Genomic DNA, 19,373 nt, shown 5'->3' with positions numbered 1-19,373 from the left:
CTGCCATTGCAGACCGAAGGGAGGGGGAGACACTGCAGTGTGTAATACCAGCTGTAACACCAGGTATGTACGGACGCACCTCTGCAAAAAGGGAGAGGGGGGCTGGGGGTTCTCTTAGTATCAATACAGCAGAGGCACAGGGAATCCTAATGCTGCTAGGCAAATGTGCTGCTTAAAAAGCCGTGCAGCACGGGGGCCATGGTTAGTGTTTTTTTTTTTTTTTAAACCCTAAAGCTTTCCTCGTTTTAGCAACTGCTGTATTCTATTTAAAACCTTTAAAAAAAAGGGATTATAAAACCAAGAACCCCCTACGGCACACATACTATTGGAGACAGAGCTTCCTGTAAAACATTGTGTAGTGTAAATTACTCTCAAATAGGGGAGACATTTTTTAAAGGCATACAAGGTATTGGGAAGGAAAAAGTATTAGCTTCTTCCCTTACTTTGTCCTCGCTGCAGGATACTGCTGAAACAGACAGATCCAGCCTTAACCCATCAGGGCGGGCTGTGTTTGTAAACCTTCAAAGACTGGGTCCCTTTTTAATAGGGGTTCCACTCCTTTGGATCTGTATAGCACCCCTCAGGAACAGCTTTAGGTAATGTAGCAAGACCAAAAAGAGTCCTGGTTCCTAGGGTCCAGCTCTCAAAGAGAAGCTTACAGGCAAAACCTTGTTCTTGTCTGTGAGGCCCGGGTTCAATCCTATGGCCTCAGGGTCGAGGATGGATCCGGCTGTGGAGGTTTTTTTAAATCAGTCATGAATCCCTCCACAAGCTCCTCAGAGCACATCTTCACTCGTGACCAACACCTTTAGACACTGGCGAAAAAACCGAGGTACTCCTGGAAGGAGGAGGGGTTATATAGGGGAGTCAACTTCCTGTATTGGTTATACCAGTGTCAACACCTGAAGGTAGGCCCATAACCCACTAAGTAAATACTTGAGGCTCTGTGTCCTATGATGTACGATAAAGAAAAAAGGACGTCAATTTTGTTTGGGTACAACGTTGCACGACTGTGCAATTGTCAGTTAAAGCAACGCAGTGCCGAATTGCAAAAAGTGCTCTGGTCAGGAAGGGGGTAAAATCTTCCGGGGCTGAAGTGGTTAAATTACTTTTTTTTTTTTTATACAATTCATTTTAATACTACACAATGAGGATTTGCTTTCTTGTATAACCAAATCACCCACTGGAGGAGTAAATAGTGGGAGAGAGAGAGTGTGAGGACAGACCCATATACCATCGCATTGCTGATTGGAAGAAAAGGATAGGATATAGCCACCCATGGACAGGAATTGCCTACACCCTTAATGCTTTTAGACCTTCTGGTCTAGGGAATGAGGTGAGCAACTAACGCACAGCGTGGATTGAAATGCAAAGGAGAGTGATCACATCACTGAGGAATTTGATGCCATTTACACAAACTGAAATCGCCGGACACACCGATTGAGTTTCTTTAAATGGACAATATTTGAAAATCAAGTCACTAAAGTGGATTGTTTTTTCACAGTATTGATTAATGTTAAAATTGTGCAAATAAGCAAAAATGGATTAGTCATTTGCAGCACTGGTGATTTTTGGCTAAACTGCCCAGTAGGAGTCTTTTTAACCTCGGATTGTGAGAAGGGATAAGATTATTTTTATTTGCGTTATTTTGCACACCTTGAGAAGTTTGTTGCAACACAGAGTACAAACACAGTAGGTAATTTTTTTATTATTCACATGTATCTGATCTCCAGGTAGCTATTGAATATTACTGTTTGCAATTATTTATGTAGCGTTTTATCATGCTTTTAGTTTTGAAGCATCACACTTCTAAAATTCAATTGTTTACAAATTTTGATGTAGGGACACCGTGCTAATCTGTGAGCAGCCGCTTCCTATTTCTTATAAGTGGTAGCGCATAGGATTCTATACCTACAAACTGTAGTTAGAGCTGCCCTCTGTTAGAAATTAAAATTGGTACAGTCCTAAGAACGTGTGTACATTAGCAGTTTTGGCATCTTAATGAATTATTTTCCCATTCATACAGGGCAAGGTCACCACAAGGCAGTTAATAATTTAAGTACAAAGTAATTTATAAGCAGCTCCAGAAAAGATCAGAAGCAAAACCCCCACACCACACTGCATTTTTATCTAAAGGGATTTTCTCTGCAAATTTACCATTTTACTTTTCAGTCTAAGAAAAAGACACATTTCCTCCTGGTGCAAGGTATACGTTTATTTAATACTTTAGCAATATGAAAAACATTTCATAGAAATGATTAAAAACTACAGTTAACATACATAGTTATACCATATAAACATTAGATGCACAACAAGGTCAGGTATCCAAAAATAATCAAACCCGTTTTGTAAGACTAGTGTTAAAGGTTATGGCGCAACTGATGCAATATACAAATAAAAAAACCCCACAAAAATTCACCAGATATTGAATTTCTCACAGAAGTCCTGCAAACACATTGGAGTTGATTTACCAAAACTGGGGAGTGCAAGATTTGGTGCAGCTGTGCATGGTAGCCAATCAGCTTTTAACTTCAGTTTGCTCAATTAAGCTGACAAAAAAAAAAAAAAATCTGGAATCTGATTAGTTTGTATGCAGAGCTGTGCCAGATTTTGCACTCTCCAGTTTTAGGAAATCGACTCCAATGACTGAAATTCAGTAAAGGGCAAAGACTTTCAAGCATAGGTACAAACAAACAAAAACAATGCAAGCCACAGCAGAACTGTTACATAGACATCGGCTGCAAATGATTCCACAAGTACTCTTTGGTCCAGCTCTGCTCTTTAGAAAATTCTGGCCAATATCAGGTAAAGTGTTAGTGACTGGTTCAAAGTGTAAGCCCTCCCACAAAAAGGTAAAATCCAAACAATAGACCTGATTAGCCAAATTGATTTAAATAAATGGAGCAACAGTGCCTTAAATGAAATGCTAAAACAATCTTTCATTGTGATGAGAACCAAATTGAGATGAAAGCCTGTATACCGGCTGGGGATTAATTTAATCATTTTTATGATTGTCTGCTGATATATTCACCCAAGCATAATGCAGGAGTGAATTCATGTGTGGGAATTGGATTATGAAACAACCATCACTTGTGTGGGTTTGACAATGAAACATACAGCATTTAAAGTACCCATATGTTTTTTCCATCAGTGCAATCACAAAGTGTTGACAGTAAATATCCATTTGCATTTTTATATAGAAGGAGCTCTGAACATACCAATGCTTTTATGCTTAGATGACTATATAGGGTGGTCAGCGCTTCTGACCATGTGAAAACATTCAGGTCAAGTAATCCTTTTAAAGACAGTGACTCAGGAAAGTTAAGTCAACCATACATTGATCGAAATTCGGCCAGTTCAGCATGGACGAATATCAATTCATGAATAGGCTGGTTGATTGTATAGAAGTCGCTTGACTTGGGCACAACCAACCTATGTGAACAATCAGTGCCACCAGCTATAGCTGGCAACACCAATTGTATTCTGGTGGAAGGAAAAGTTCTCCACTGTCAGAATACAAATACCACAGCGGGAGCGATTCTCCTCCCATCCACCTTGAATGTATGGATGGGAGAATCTGCATTTTATTTACGATCATCCCACTGGTTGATGTATAGCCAGCCTACCCTGTAGTTATCCATGGGTGCTTTGTGAGGACTTAAGTCTATAAAGATGTACTCTTGAAACCTGCTGACCATTTTAGCCATGTACAGCTAAAAGATCAGTCTCGGAGCAGATGTTGCAAGGCATGTATTACCTTTATTATCCAGAAAAACTATCCTCTGTACACATTTCACTTTTTTTGGCTAGAGGCCAGACTTCTGACCCAAGCATTGGTCAGCCACCATTCCCCCCCAAATTACAGTTTTGGTGGGCATTAAGGGCATGCTTGTTGACAAGGGGCACTCAGGAGGGTAAAGCTTAGTCAAGAAGTCAGGCCCCTAATGAATTAAAAAACCCAAATCAGACAGGAGCAGAGAAGGGTTTTCGAGCGAATAAAATTATGGCTAAACGGCCGACAAGTTCACTTTAAATATAACTGCCAACAACCATACCTGCATAAACCACTTAAAATTTTGTATCAAGACAAAACTGGTGTCCTTTCTAGCACCTCAAAAATTGTGCTGTCTGAGACTGCTACAGGCACATCTCAGGAGGATAGGATGCAGCATCTGTACAATAGCACAAAGTTTATTCTTTATTATTGGCAAAGTTCCTGAATGATTACAGAGTGGACAACATGGGCATTAAGATTGCCAATTTCTCCATAGTTCATTGGCTAGAAGGCACCAACACCATTCTCATTATCACAGTAACTTGATTTAAAGTGGCAGCATTCTGTTGCAAACATTAAGTCTCCACCGGGCTGGTTTATGGTTCCAGCAAACAAAGCCCTTGACATAAATAAGACAGTAAAGGAAGGAGTGCTTCAAATATACATTTACAGAAACATGTGCAAAACAGTCTTTCACAGTGAAATGTAAGAAGAATTCTCTTAAAAGTCAGAAGCAAGAAATGTGAGAAGGCTTTAACCACCACATTGCTCACGTTAGAGGAAAACAAGTAGGACTAGAAAAGCTTTCCTGAGGTGAAATTTCTGGCTTTCCATGCAGTTCAGTGATCAGATTCCACAATAAAATTCCTCTGTCCAGCAGAGACCGGTGTACCATCAATGTAAACATGTTTTATTCTGCATCTTCCAGTAGCCTCTGCAAGCTTCTCTGAATCTGCAAGACACATTTAAAAACTGTAAAGACCAGGGAAAAAAAAAAAAAAACTAGATACACAAAAAAAAAAAAAAAAAAAAAAAAAAAAGTTCCATCAAAAAGTGAACAGCACTGAAAACTTTTCAAATTAGAGGTGCTTGATTATTGGACTGAATCACTGAAAGTTTGTATCAGACTAACAAATTCTGGCAATCAGTGTTAGACAAATTTTGATTAAAATTTTAGTTTGTCTCTTTACCAAGAAGCAATTTTAGTTTTAGTCGTATTTTACTCATTTGAAGTGTGTGTGTGAATATGAAATTATATATATATATATATATATATATATATATATATATATATATATATATATATATATATATATATATATATATATATATATATATATATATATATATATATATATATATATATATACACATACATACATATACACACATACACATACATATATACATACATACACATATATATATATATACACATACATACACACACACACACACATCTATATATACACACACACACTTGGCTGTAATGTCATTACATATATTACCAATATTAAGAAAAATAATAAGAAAAGCTTTTTTCTTTCGGATCGGATGCTTCATATTCTGATGTGGTAGTGCAGTGTTAATTTTGACGTCAAATTTAAATTTTTCAAAGTTTGTCATAGTCTTGATTAAAATCTTTAAGTGTACAGCATTAACACTGCTGCCAATGCAACATGATCTCTCTCATCTCCATACACACACAGGTCACAGTAATAACATTGAGGTTAGCATAAGGAAGTAGTGGCAGCTGTGGGGGAGGAACCAGAGACTGGTATTCCCAAAAAGTCAAAAGGAGAATTTCTACTGAATAAGACGTCATTCTGGCAGTAGAAAACTGAATTATTCAGTCATATTTTACTGGTATGTCTGAGGAACTATTTGATGGCAGGGTTGTTCCATCTCTGCCATTCCACTGCCTACAATTAAACACTTCTGCCACTTAAAAAAAAAAAAAATTAAGGCCAAGTCCATAGGGAAACCGCAGTACCGCTCGAGATGCCCCAGAGTACTGCTCTGACCGGCTTAATGCCGGCTATTAGGGGCTTGTTTGGCTTGGTAAAAGCTTGTCAAGCTTAATCCTAGGACTGCAAGAAAATGCTGCCTGCTCAGGTACATTTGAGACCAGTGGTGTACAGTATCAAAAGTAGCTTCAGCCTGATATCCAGCCACAAGAGAACCCCCCTCTCTAAATCCTTTCACCTGATTTGGGACTCAATTCTTAGAGGCCTCTGCGATTAAGCCCCGAATTGGGTCAAATGCATTAAAGGGGGTTCTCCCATGGATGGATATCAGGCTGAAGCCATGAATACATTTGTGACCAGTGGTGTGCAATAACTATGGGAAGGCATCATTTTCTTGTAGTCCCAGGTCGACTATAAAAGGTGCACTCCACATTGGGCATGGCTGAACTCAACCATGCCAGAGTTTGACTGTGCCTTAAGCTGGCCATACACCTATGGATTATCTGCAGATTTTCTATGGTTAGATGGAAAAAGTGGGAGATTCCTCCATCCACACAGTTTAGCGAACATGGAGAAATCTGTTGCACTTTTTCCATCTAACCATAGAAAATCTGCAGATAAACTATAGGTGTATGGCCAGCTTTAGTCCTCCATTGGACTGCACTCATACTGGGCTTTAACCACTTCAGCCCTGGAAGATTTGGTTGCTCAATGACCAGAGCATTTTTTGCGATTCAGCACTGCGCCAATTTAACTGACAATTGCGCGGTCCTGCAATGCTGTACCCAAAGAAAAATTGACTTCTTTTTTCTCCACAAATAGAGCTTTCTTTTGGTGGCATTTGATCATCTCCGTGTTTTTTATACTATAAAACAAAAGCTACAATTTTGGTAGAAAAAACAAAACAAAAACAAAAACAAAAAACACACACACACACACACACACACACACACACACACACACACACACACACTATTTTGTACTTTTTGCTATAATAAAATATCAAAAAATAAATAAAATAAAATCGCAATAAGCTTATATTTGATTGGTTTGTGCAAAAGTTATAGTGTCTACAAAATAGGGGATAGATTTATGGCATTTTTACATTTTTTTTTTTTACTAGTAATGGCAATCTGCAATGTTTATCGTGACTGCAACATTATGGTGGACACTTGACACATTTTTGGGACGACTGACAATTATACAGCAATCAGTGCTATAAAATGCACGGATTACTGTATAAATGTCACTGGCAGGGAAGGGGTTAACACTAGGGGGAAATCAAGGGGTTAACTGTGTTCCCGACTGTGTTCTTACTGTAGGGGGAGGGGACTGACTGGAGGGGATGACAGATCGTGGTTCCTAGCCATTAGGAACTCACGATCTGCCTCTCCTCACAGAGCAGAGACACACACACGTCCCAGTTCTGCCTCTCGTGCCCGGCGGTCATGAGCATCGGCACCCTCGCAGTGCAGCGGGCAAGTGCGTGCCTGCTATCCCGCTTGAAGGAGCCGACGTATAGCTACGACGGATCGTGCCAACCTGCCTCAGTATAATGATGGCGGCTGGTCGGCAAGTGGTTAAGCAACTATTCCTGGGCACATATATCACCTCTGCCAACCAGACCAGTGATCCCGGCTTCTGTGCTATGAAGAGTTTTGTGCTCAGGCAAAGTTTGCACTCGCGCTGAAGGAAAATGCCCCCAGGACCACCTCTTCCAAATAATCCCAGGCACAATTCAGAGAATTCACATGACACCAATGAACGGGACTAAGGGGGTGAACCATGCCTTGGCTCAGTTAGAACTAACAGTGTGAGTGCACCCCAAGGCTGCCTAGAAACAAACAGCAAGAGAGGCTACCTTGTCAAGTTTTTCCAGGTTGGCTGTCAATTCTTCACATATTAGGTTTGCGTTAATGTGCCAACTGCTCATTCCTTGCTCTGTCGACCATCTGAAAGAGAAGTGGATTGTCAGCAATTTACTAGTTATCACAGAAGTTTAGGAGAAAAAAAAAAAAAAAAAAAAAAAAAAAAAAAAAACACAACACAACAAAAAAACAAAAAACACAAACACCCAACTCATCTTTCCTCTGCTCCATTTACAAAAGGTCACCTGCTAGGACCAAACTTCCTGGCATTCTTACTGTAGGAGTAAAGTAGGCCTCACCCTCGTTCCCCTGTGAGGCAGCCTCAATAGCAGCTTTAGTTCTGGTTGGAGGGTTATTTGCAGTGGTAATCAGGTCTACAAAATAAACCATGCCACTGCTCCTGTGACTGTAGTAGTTTTAAGATTCAGGAGATTGTACCTTTGCAGTGAATTGAGTTAATCTATCCACCAAGGTCACTGTCCAGAAAAAGGGGAGATCTAATAGACTTCCACAATACATGGTGCCAGTGTTAGAAATGCTCTTACTTCAGAGTACAGCAACTGTGGCATTGCAATTGCTGACATTCAGGGTTTGCATGATTTCTCATCTCAGAGCAGATTGCAGGGATACAAGACCATCTTATCTCCTGCCTGTACTCAATGCTTATAACACACATGGTTATATGCTAAAGGTGCTGTCAGAATTACATGCAAGAAAATTAAGACTTTAATTGCCCCTCCCTCCTGAAGCCAGAACAGTGGTATTTCAGAGCGCCACTCACGTGATCGACCGCCTCTCTCGATCTGGGAGCTATAGCTGGAGGAGAATCCCCCCGCTGACGTCAGGAGGAGAGAAGCAGGCAGTCATGTGAGCGCTGCTCTGAAATAAGGTATAGAATAGCATTTTTTTTTTTTTTATAAAGCACACACTGGGGCACCTAACATCAAAACAGAGGATTGTATGAAAATTTAAAAAAAGTAATTTCAGCAGGAGGGGAGGGGCAGGCACTGTCAGGAGCTGAGGGAGGAGGAGGACAGAGGAGAGCTGCGGATGGAGACACGTAAACTGACCAGTCAGGGCTCAGCAGCCATATTAAACTGTGGGTCAGTTTACAGGGGGAGGGCAGAACCAGGCAGGATCAACCAGGTATTTCTGGTTGTACAAAGGGCCAAATTACACAGCACAAGCACTGTATAAAATGCGTTAAAAAGGTACAGGTTTTTTTTTTTTTTTTTTTTTTTTTTTTTTTAGGGTAACAAACGCTTTAACTCAGGAAGGAGACAGGTCATACAATATGGAGGTTCTTGAAGCTGACAATTCTGCTCTGACCAGAAAAACAAGAAACAGCACAATATCAATCTGAGCAGCAAAGATGGACTACTTAGGAGGGGAGATAAAAATGCCCACACAGTCTCATGCCCAACTGGCTCTCAAGTTCTCTGAAGATTTCACTGTTAACCAGAACCCTTCCCTCCAGAATACATACTTACCCAGACTGGAAAGAACTAAGCGTGGAAAGTCGTTCCTCTAGATACACAATCCTTGACTGCATATATAATGTGGAGACTATCAGCAGACAGACACTGTAAAGAGACAGGCATCATAAACATGTACACTATACAGCATATTTTCCGCAAAAACAAAAATTTCAGTAGTGACAGATGCGGCACACTATGAGCCAAGGTTAATACTACCATCTGAAGCTCATTGCATAGCTCCAATCAGGTTATCTGGGAAAGTAGACTATAGACAGGAATGAAAATTCAGACTTATATGCTTGATTTCCAGGGAGTCTGTGCCAGTTTGGCACAGAGAATATATTATTTTGGCGCTGGGGATAACCATAATTAGGCACAACTTCTGACTTGCCTGTTCCCTGAGAAGACTTTTTGGGGCTGTTCAATGCTGCTACCCCATTAACACCTAAACATGGCCTATACAGGCAAAACAAACAAAATTGGACGCCACATTAAAAATACATATAACTGCCTTTAACCTAGATCTAAAGCCAATTTAAAGTTTTGGATAGAGTAGGGAAGGTTTGAAACCCCTGAGAATGTTTACTGTATCCTATTGGGGAAATCTTCCTTCACTTCCTTTCTAAAGACAAAAAGAGGAGCTCTCTCTAAATAAGGAATTCCTCTCAGACAGCTGTGACTGGAACACATAACCCACTGAACGCTTTCCCCTCTATTCCTGTTCCAATGACAACTGGTCACCAAGACAAAGAGGGGAGAGACTTCAATAAAAAGCTGACAGGGGCTCCAACCCTTCTTAATTATCCAAAATAATGAGTGGCTTTGAATACACAAAGCTCAATAACAATGTGCACATCATTTTATATTTGTGCAAGGTCCAGTATCAAGAGCACTTCAAATGGAGTGCAACTCTAAAACTTCAGCCTTTTTCCTAGACCTTGGCTGCATACCAGCTTGACAGCGTAGCACCTTTTCCATCAGTGCAAATGAGGCAACTGCCCCCAGAAACTATGTATCAATACAAGAACTCATGTGCATACTTGTTACTGGTAAGTGGGTTTTAGTATTCAACCCTGTTGGTCACACTTAACCCACCCACTTGTCCATAGCAGACAAACAGAAGCAGCAGAGGAGCAGTTGCCAATCATTCACTGAAGACTCCTTTCGGGACTAAGCAGAGTTTTTCAGAGCTGACTTTTGCCCATGGGACCAGCAGACCTAAGTAAATGTGTCATTTAGGCCAGTTTTTCAGGAGTTCCATTTCAAAATTTTCACACCGCCACAGTGACAAAGTCCAACATCCTGGACACCCAGAATCTAGTCATCCCATTATAAAAAAAACAGAAGTCCATGAAGAAAAAAAAAAAAAAAAAAAAAAAACACAACACCACACCACACATTTTTAAAAATCCTCTAGAAAAAAAAAAAAAAAAATTAAACTAAAAATGACAAAAATCTATCATCGGAGTGTTATGAAGTGTTAGAACAAGGTAACCCAAAACTAACCATATTGGTTACACTTTTTATTAGTAAATTATGCAAACAATTTTTGGAATATGTTTAAATGTATTTTTGAGTTATGACTTTGGGAAAGCCCCAATAACCACTTGTATACCATTGTACAGCAGATCTGGATACATAGCTGTTGGTTAGCCAACCTGCCGGGTGACCGCTGTATACCACACAATCATTAGACAGCTGGGTACAGACACTGTACCCAGTTAATCTGGGTGGGTACCAGGTGATCTGTGACTGGTCATCACAGCAATCACGTTTAACGTGTTCCTGTCCTGTGCCTCACCTACACATAATAGCATTAATGCTGTCTCTAGTGACCTGTAGCATTAATCACTCACCTCTTATCCTGCCCATCTTAACCCATGTGACCATACATCATTCCATTAACTGCCTTCTATGTACATGACTTGTACTTTAATGTATCGAGTGCATGATTCCCATTCTCAAAGTTTAACCCCCTTAGTACTAGTAATTTTCAAAATCAGTGGGAAAAAAAAAAAAAAAAAAAAAAGTGTAAAATTGTGTTTCATATTTTGATCCGATTATATGGGTTTCCATCAGATGCTTGCTATTAGACACAAGAAGCTAATGGAAAGCCCACCCAAGAACATACTGGTAGGTTGGCAGATGTCTGACTAAACTGGCTCTAGGAGTACATATTAGTGGGCTCGAGCATTCGATTTTAGGCATCTTCATGGGTGCCAACTGATGCACCCAATTTCATTGCTGTAAAAGCAGTGTGTAATACATTGGAATTTTTTTACAGCTCAGCTGAAGTACCAATAAATCAATGATACTATTTTTGCTACAGTAGAAGCATTATAAAGTGATGCAAAAATTAGCTTTATAGGGTTCAGGAATGTGGCATCTTACACTGCAACCAGAACTTTAGAAAACACACAAGCATTGATATAAATGTATGCCATGAAAAGGTCAACTTACAGAATTGCATAGAAGAAAAGCAAGCCATTCAAGGAGGTAATCTGTGAAATGTTCGGTCTCTTAAACAAGCTATTATGATCTGTAAGATAAGAACATGCAGTAAACAACAATATACTTTGCTCAGATGTAGGCTTACATGGAAAAAAAAAAAAAAAAAAATATTTATAAAAATGACTTGCCTGACTTTTGTTGAATCAATTTACTTCTTTCAGGGCTCTTCTTCTGACTCTCCACAACTAAAGGGTTGAGAGACTTTGTGGTGACGTTTTTGTCTTGATCCTGGAATTCTAGACGTAAAACAAATGTTAAGGTCAGTGGATGTGGTTATACTCAGTGGACCAAAGAATACCAAATTAGTAGCAGAAGCAAGCAAAGGTCTGCAACTGCAATGCTGGTTATTCACAATTTTCTATTTTTAAAAAAGCTTTCAATTGCAAAAACAGTTAATTTATATGTTAGTAAGGGTGATGTGTTTTACTAATCTGGTTGTACCGATCTGTTTGATAACTTGATTGCAAACTGATTGAAAGTTAAATTTAAAAAATTGTTGTTTATCAATGGAATCACATTGTGTAAGAAAAAAAAAAAAAAAAGAAAACCCAAACCATACAACATACACCACAAGTTTTATATCAAATGGAAACTCCACTTCGATTATATTCGAACACAGTTCAACTTAAAGCATGGGTGCTCAACCTGTGACCCTCCAGCTGTTGCAAAACTACAAGTCCCATCATGCCTGTGTCTTTGGGAGTCATGCTTATAACAGTCAAGGGCTTGCAATACCTCATGGGAGGTGCAGTTCTGCAACAGCTAGATGGCAACATGTTGAGTTCCCATGACTTAAAGTGTTACTAAGCCCAGGACCCTGCATGCACTATATCTGTCTCCCACAGTAAACAGAACATGAAAATGCAATTTTAACCACTTAAGGACAGAGTGGTTTTTGAGATTTCTGAGGAAGTCCAATGAGAGGGCGAATAGAGGGGAAGAGCTGAGTCTGTGAGAACATATTAACCACTTCCCGCCCACCCTATGGCGGATTGACGTCCGGGAAGTGGTTCTGTTATCCTGACTGGGCGTCATATGACGTCCAGCAGGATAACATGCCGCAGCGCGGCGATCGGTGTGTCAGTCTGACACACCGCTACACCGATTTGGTAAAGAGCCTCCGGCGGAGGCTCTTTACCACGTGATCAGCCATGTCCAATCACGGCTGATCACCCTGTCAATAGGAAGTGCCGTTGATCGGCTCTTCCTCACTCGCGTCTGACAGACGCGAGTAGAGGAGAGCCGATCGGCGGCTGCGCTGATTGTTTATCAGCGCAGCCCCCCCCCGCAGATCACCACTAGGACCACCAGGGAAGGGGCAACATGTGGATGGCCAGGTATGTACCCCATGGCCATCCACATGTGCCCAGTGTGCCAAATCTGTGCCAATCAGTGCCCACAAATGGGCACTGATTGGCACCATTATGTTGCAGGGATGCCCAGCAATGCCACCCTTAGGGGCATCACTGCAAACAAGCAGTGTCAATTCGTGCCACCCATCAGTGTCCATTCGTGCCAACTATCAGTGCCACCCATAAGTGCCCATCCGTGCCGCCTATGAGTGCCCATCCGTGCCACCTATGAGTGCCCATCAGTGCCACCTATGAGTGCCCATCAGTGCCACCTATGAGTGCCCATCAGTGCCACCTATGAGTGCCCATCAGTGCCACCTATGAGTGCCCATCAGTGCCACCTATGAGTGCCCATCAGTGCCACCTCATTGGTGCCCATCAGTGCAACCATATCAGTGCCCGTCATTGAAGAAGAAAACGTACTTATTTACAAAAAGTTTTAACAGAAACAAAGAAAAACTTTTTTTTCAAAATTTTAGGTCTTTTTTTATTTGTTGCGCAAAAAATAAAAACCGCAGAGGTGATCAAATACCACCAAAAGAAAGCTCTATTTGTGGGAACAAACTGCTAAAAAATTTGTTTGGGTACAGTGTAGCATGACCGCGCAATTGTCATTCAAATTGCAACAGCGCTGAAAGCTGAAAATTGGCCTGGGCGGGAAAGTGCATAAGTGCCTAGTATGGAAGTGGTTAATCACCGTGGGTGAGACCTGCGCTGAACATATCAATGTTTTATATGCTTATCTGACGTTTTTACTTTCGGAGTTAAACTTGAATGAGAGAGTGAAGGAGGGTGATCCCTGGAATCAGCTGTAGTGATGCCACCAGCGTGAACGGACAGTCTAAGGAGCAGAAGATTCTTACCACCAACAAGCCGAGAAGTAGAGAGGAATGAGGAGCATTTGAAAGCAAGATCTTTCCTATGATTTTTTAGCTCTTCCTTTTGGCTGGTGATGTGTGCAGATAGCACTCGAGAGAGAGGATCTGCACAGCAGCGTTTCTACGACACATTTTATTAGAACATTTTTTCAGAAAATACAGGAGGAGTTGTTTTTTTTCACTAATTTTTTTTTTTTATTATTTTTTTCTTTTTTCATTTTTCATAGCGGTCACACAAGGACTGACTAGAGTGTGAGACAATCACTATTAATAAGCATTGTACACTTTATATTTGTATGTATATTTTAGAGTTTATTTCATAGTGCTGCACTATTTAATATTATAGTTTACAAGTTAAAAACAGTTTTTTTCTATTAGAAAATTACTTAGAACCCCCAAACACCCTAGAGAATAAAATGGCAGTCGTTGCACCGTATTTGCGCAGCGGTCTTACAAGCACACTTTTGAAAAAAAATACACTTTTTTTTTTTTAATTAAATAAAAACAGTAAAGTTAGCCCAATTGTGAGAGATAATGTTATGCGAGTAAATTGATACCCAACAGGTCATGCTTCAAAATTGCGACCGCTTGTGGAATGGCGACAAACTTTTACCCTTAAAAATCTCCATAAAGGGTCTTTTCACACTGGGGCGGTTTGCAGGCGCTATTGCGCTAATAGCGCCTGCAAACCGACCCGAAACAGCCGCTGCTTTAATTCCAGTGTGAAAGCCCCGAGGGCTTTCACACTGGAGCGATGCGCTGGCAGGACGGTAAAAAAAGTCCTGCCAGCAGCATCTTCGGAGCGGTGAAGGAGCGGAGTGTATACCGCTCCTGCCCATTGAAATCAATGGGATGGCGCGGCTATACCGCCGGCAAAGCGCCTCTGCAGGGGTGCTTTGCGGTGGTTTTAACCCTTTCTCGGACGCTAGCAGGGGGGTAAAACTTTGCCGCATACCGACGGTAAAGCGCCACTTACAATAGCGGTGCTTTACCGCTGACAACGCCCCCGCCCCAGTGTGAAAGGGCCCTAAGCGAAAGGAAAAAAAAAAATTCTACAGGTTGCATGTTTTGAATTACAGAGGAGGTCTAGGGCTAGAATTATTGCTCTGGTTCTACTGATCGTGGCGATACCTCACATGTGTGGTTTGAACACAGATTTCATATGCGAGCGCTACTCACGTATGCGTTTGCTTCTGCACGCGAGCTCGGCACGCATTTAAAAAAAAAAAATTTTTTCTTATTTCACCTTTTATTTTTACACTTTTTTTTTTTTTTTTTTAAAAGGCCCTTTAAGAGCTACGGGCGGAAGTTACGTTTTGACGTCGCTTATGCTCTGCAATGTTATGGAGATGGGTGGGCATCTTCCCCTCACTCGTCTCCATACCCAGCAAAGGTGAAGATCCGATCGCCTCCGCTAAAAGTGATCTCAAGGCAAATCCACCGCAGAGACTACTCTTATTGGAAAGTGGACTGCCAGCCGAAGAGGATACCAGGGTTATGGCAGCTAGCTGCTGCCATAACGATATTCCTTTTCAAACTTAGGACGTATATCGGTGTGCGGTGGTCCGCAAGTGGTTAAATATAAGCTGCTAAATACCTTCTCATCAGCAGTATATAGCAGTCTTGTGACTTCTATCAGTGCCTGGTTAAAGCATGTAGGAGGAGGAGGAGGAGTTTTCATACTGCACCGACTGTCCTATTAGGATGCAGGACCCCTGACCCTCTGTCTGGACAGTGCAGATTGGCCCTCTACTGGTCACATGCACTCTCCCACGAACCCCCCCCCCCAAAAAAAAACCCTAACAATACACATCAAACTGAGCATGTGCAGCCTGACTCCAATAACTGTTATATCTGGACATGTTTTGGGGCAATGCAAGAAGGGGAGGATCTGTGCATACAGAATCAAAACAGCCTTTTTACACAATGCAGAGGAATAAACCCTTAGGCTCCACAGTGAGCATAATGAGCATGCTTTACATTACAGACTGATTTTATTGTTGTGGGTTTAGTAACACAAAGTACAACTAATGGCAAACTAAATGACACGATGCAATTTGTCAATAGCATACACAGCAGTTGATTTTTCCCCCCTGCACCCGTTAACAGTTTTACCTGTTCCTGCTAGTGGATTTTTTTTTTTTTTTAAATTTAAAAAAAGGCCAATCTAAAAAAAGTTTGTTATAGGGGCTGGGGACCAGCCATAACACTGAAGAGGCACGCTTAAAATCATCAGCTTTGAGGCTCCATGCACTCTGGCTTAACAAATGCTTCTACAGGAGTTGTGTTCTTCCTGTAGATGCAGCTCAATGTTATCCTATGTGTACATGCACAATCACAGGCACATTTTAGAGCTCAATGTTTAGAGGCAGTAAAAAAGAACCCTTCTGGTTTGTGTTTGATTGGAGCAAAAAAAAAAAAAAAATTGTGTATGCTTGAGTTGGGCTTTAAAGCAGTATTCAAGCCAAAACATGTAATTTGTGCAGTGGGGTGCTGGTACCGCCGAGGGGTGCTGGTACCGCCGAGGGACCCAAAGACCAGCGAAGAACCAGCCCGGGTGAAAACCGGTGCTGGTACGTGGGCTGGCAAGTGTCTTTAATGAAAGACAGCAGCTTCAGCATTTGTAGATGCTGACTTAATTTTTCAAACCTGACTAAGGCTCCTCATCCATTTGAAACTACATACCCATTTAAGATTATACTGTCCCAAAGGCTGACAATTCCTTCAGATGCAAAAAAAAAACAACAAAAAAACAACAAACAACAAACAACACACACACCAGCACTGTTACCCTATCACAGGAAGTGGAAAAATTATTGCCTTTTGGCGCTGCTAAACTGGTTACTGGGAAGGGGGTAGGTAGTTACACTTTCATTTTGCTTTAAGAGAACAGAACATGGGCTAACCTTGAGAGTTTTCAGATTCTGGTGTTTGAGAGCCTGTGCTACTGTATTCTTCTATGTCCTTTCTTCGTTGTCGGACCAAACCGTCAATCTCTGAAAAGTCTACACTGAAATCCTACACCAAAAAATAAAATAAAACAATTAATCAATATACCAGGCTCTCTAAGCAATGGTAGCTTTTACAGGAAAGATGCCTTAAAGACCATTACAGTCCTAAAATTCTTATAATCAGAGTATATAAAATGCCCACAACTGCAGAGGCCAATATAACCTGATACTGAAAGTTAAGGATATCCACAAACATGTCCTGCTACCCCCCTGTGCACCAATGTTAAATGCAAAAAATAGCAGCAAATATGGATATAACACAGTAGGACTAGCAATACATTGATATATTTTACTTTATCCATGTTCCTGTGCTGAATATCTAGTCAGATAACTTGAACATTTTAGGTTTCACTTACAAGTGGAAATGAGGTAGCATGTTCAGCTCTGTCAATGTGTTCTGCAGAAGGGTTAGGACTGTTTCCAACACTTGTGTTCTAGAAGATATAAAAAAAAAAAAAAAAAAAAAAAAAAAAAAAAAAAAAAACACAATAAACTATGATGATCACAAAAAACAAAGACAAAAAAAAACCCACACAGAAAAATGACTGCAACAGACCATTTTGTTTTGCTGGCACATTCTACAGAGAATTACAGAGTACATCAATCCCCGCTTCTGAAGGAGCTTATAATAATGTTCTGTAAACAAATGAACAACCTAGGGCAGTGGAACTCCAGACTTAAGGCCTCCCCAACACACCCCTTTCCATAATGGTGCATGTTTTTCAGCTACTGTCAGATTTAGATGCGAGAGAATTAGTCTATGTAGGTCACTAACACAATTGTGATTGTATCAGACAGCTGGGAAAATATGCAACATTTGCTTTTGCTGGCCTGAAGAACTGGGGTTGTGCACCACTTCTCTATGGTCAACTTGTTAAGCCAATTAAAGTGCTATTAAAAAGAAGGACAAGTACACCTTTTGACAAAAAACACTTTTTAACCTGAAAAAGTGCATTTATTTTTTGTTGCAGGAGCCTGTAAAGCATTGCACTAGTGATCAGCAGATCGCTGATGCCATGCAGGTCTCTTGCAGATCTGTCAGTGTATCGGCTTGCTTGTACCTCGTACTGATACACACTGACAGGAAGAATAAATGAACTACCTCATCGCTCACAGCACCGTGGTAGTTCGTTGAGAACTACAAGCTGACAGTCGCTAAGGCTGTCAGAACTTGCAGTTTTACTATTTAGAGAACACTGAATGAGTGATATGGCTGGAGCCCCGCACAGCCACGCTTTTTTTTTTTTTTTTTTTTAATTGTGACAGCTAGCAGGGGAGAAGATCCCCGCTAGCTGTCAGAGCGGAGGGGCCGGTCTTTTCATGACATGTTACACTCTGAATATGGGTGTAACATGTAATGAAAGGTGAACCTATCCTTTAAACCCAAAAATATAATCTATTGCAGTGTACCAATCATTAGCTGCTATTACTATATTGTTTTTATTACTCCTCCCTATATACCTGGTGATCTGGCCAGTAACACATCTATCGTATTAGGGTGCCTACACTCTAGATAAAGAAGCAACAGGGACCTTTTTGACAGCAACATTGTCAGTCTGGAGAAAGGGTAGTGTAAAGCCTCGTACACACGATCGGATTGTTGGCCAACAAAATCGTGGACTTTTGTCCGAAGGGCGTTGGCCCAAACCGGTCTTGCATACACACGGCACACAATTGTTGGCCAACAATCACGAACGTAGCGACTTACTACATGGTTTTTCAGCCCTTTAGCGCCACCCTTTGGGCTCCTTCGGCTAATTTCATGCTAGAAGTTTGGTGAGTGTCGATTTGCGCTTTTCATTTTGTTTAACGTCCGTTCATCAACCAGACATGTTGCGGAATCAGAGGAGATAATGTGTCATTATTGGCCTTGGAGTTATTGCTTTGACATTTTTTGGTTGAATAATTATTTGATTTGGTATATTTTCTATACTTTTGGATGCATAGAATGCACTTTTTGGTTAAGTTCTATTGGCAGATAGCATGTCTAATTTTACTGGTTTTCTTTTTTAATGCACAATAAAAAAAAAAATTGGAGAATACTACTTGCCTATGTGTTTTACTTCAAATGACAGTTTGGGAGTAGACAGTTACATTTAAAAAAATACAAATGTAAAAAATTGACAAGGGACACCAACATAGTTGTATCTTTGATCTTAAAAACTAGGGGATAAGGGTGTTGTGGTAACTTGCCAAAATTTTAAAACCTGCTATCCAACATATGTCTGCGGAAAATCCAACAATTGTCCGATGGAGCATACACACAGTCGGATTTTCCGCCAACATCCTGTCATCACACATTTCCTGTTGGAAAATCCGATCGTGTGTACGAGGCTTTAGATGTACTAGTGAATGGAAGACAAACTTCAACTGACACTTTATAATCAGTTGCAGCAACAGTTTTGTTCCTTTTGGGATAAAGCTCTTACATAAATGTATAAAAAGCTGATCACTTTAAGCACCCCTGTCAGTTGTAAATGGTTTGTCTCAACCGCTACATCTGCAAGACAGCTTGGTCTGTTGAAACAGACTT

The 19,373-nt window shown here is 40.7% G+C and overlaps 1 protein-coding gene across 3 annotated transcripts in view; it reads right to left on the bottom strand.

Annotated features, from left to right (window-relative positions):
• Positions 1–2,189: 2,189 nt before the first annotated feature.
• GRAMD2B (GRAM domain containing 2B) overlaps positions 2,190–19,373 on the bottom strand; it is a 269,842-nt gene continuing 252,658 nt past the window's right edge. For all 3 annotated transcript variants that reach the window (XM_073624798.1, XM_073624807.1, XM_073624813.1), the window contains 7 exons: positions 17,197–17,274; positions 16,736–16,847; positions 11,728–11,835; positions 11,549–11,627; positions 9,101–9,193; positions 7,604–7,694; positions 2,190–4,727 (listed from right to left, as the gene is read on the bottom strand). In XM_073624798.1, coding sequence (XP_073480899.1) covers positions 4,686–4,727; positions 7,604–7,694; positions 9,101–9,193; positions 11,549–11,627; positions 11,728–11,835; positions 16,736–16,847; positions 17,197–17,274 — 603 coding nt within the window. In that variant the 3' untranslated portion in view covers positions 2,190–4,685. The remainder of the gene's footprint in view (positions 4,728–7,603; positions 7,695–9,100; positions 9,194–11,548; positions 11,628–11,727; positions 11,836–16,735; positions 16,848–17,196; positions 17,275–19,373) is intronic.

This window comes from Aquarana catesbeiana, linkage group LG01 (genome assembly GCF_042186555.1).
Source record: "Aquarana catesbeiana isolate 2022-GZ linkage group LG01, ASM4218655v1, whole genome shotgun sequence".
NCBI classification, from domain to species: Eukaryota; Metazoa; Chordata; class Amphibia; order Anura; family Ranidae; genus Aquarana; species Aquarana catesbeiana.
This window is presented reverse-complemented; position numbering and strand designations above follow the sequence as displayed.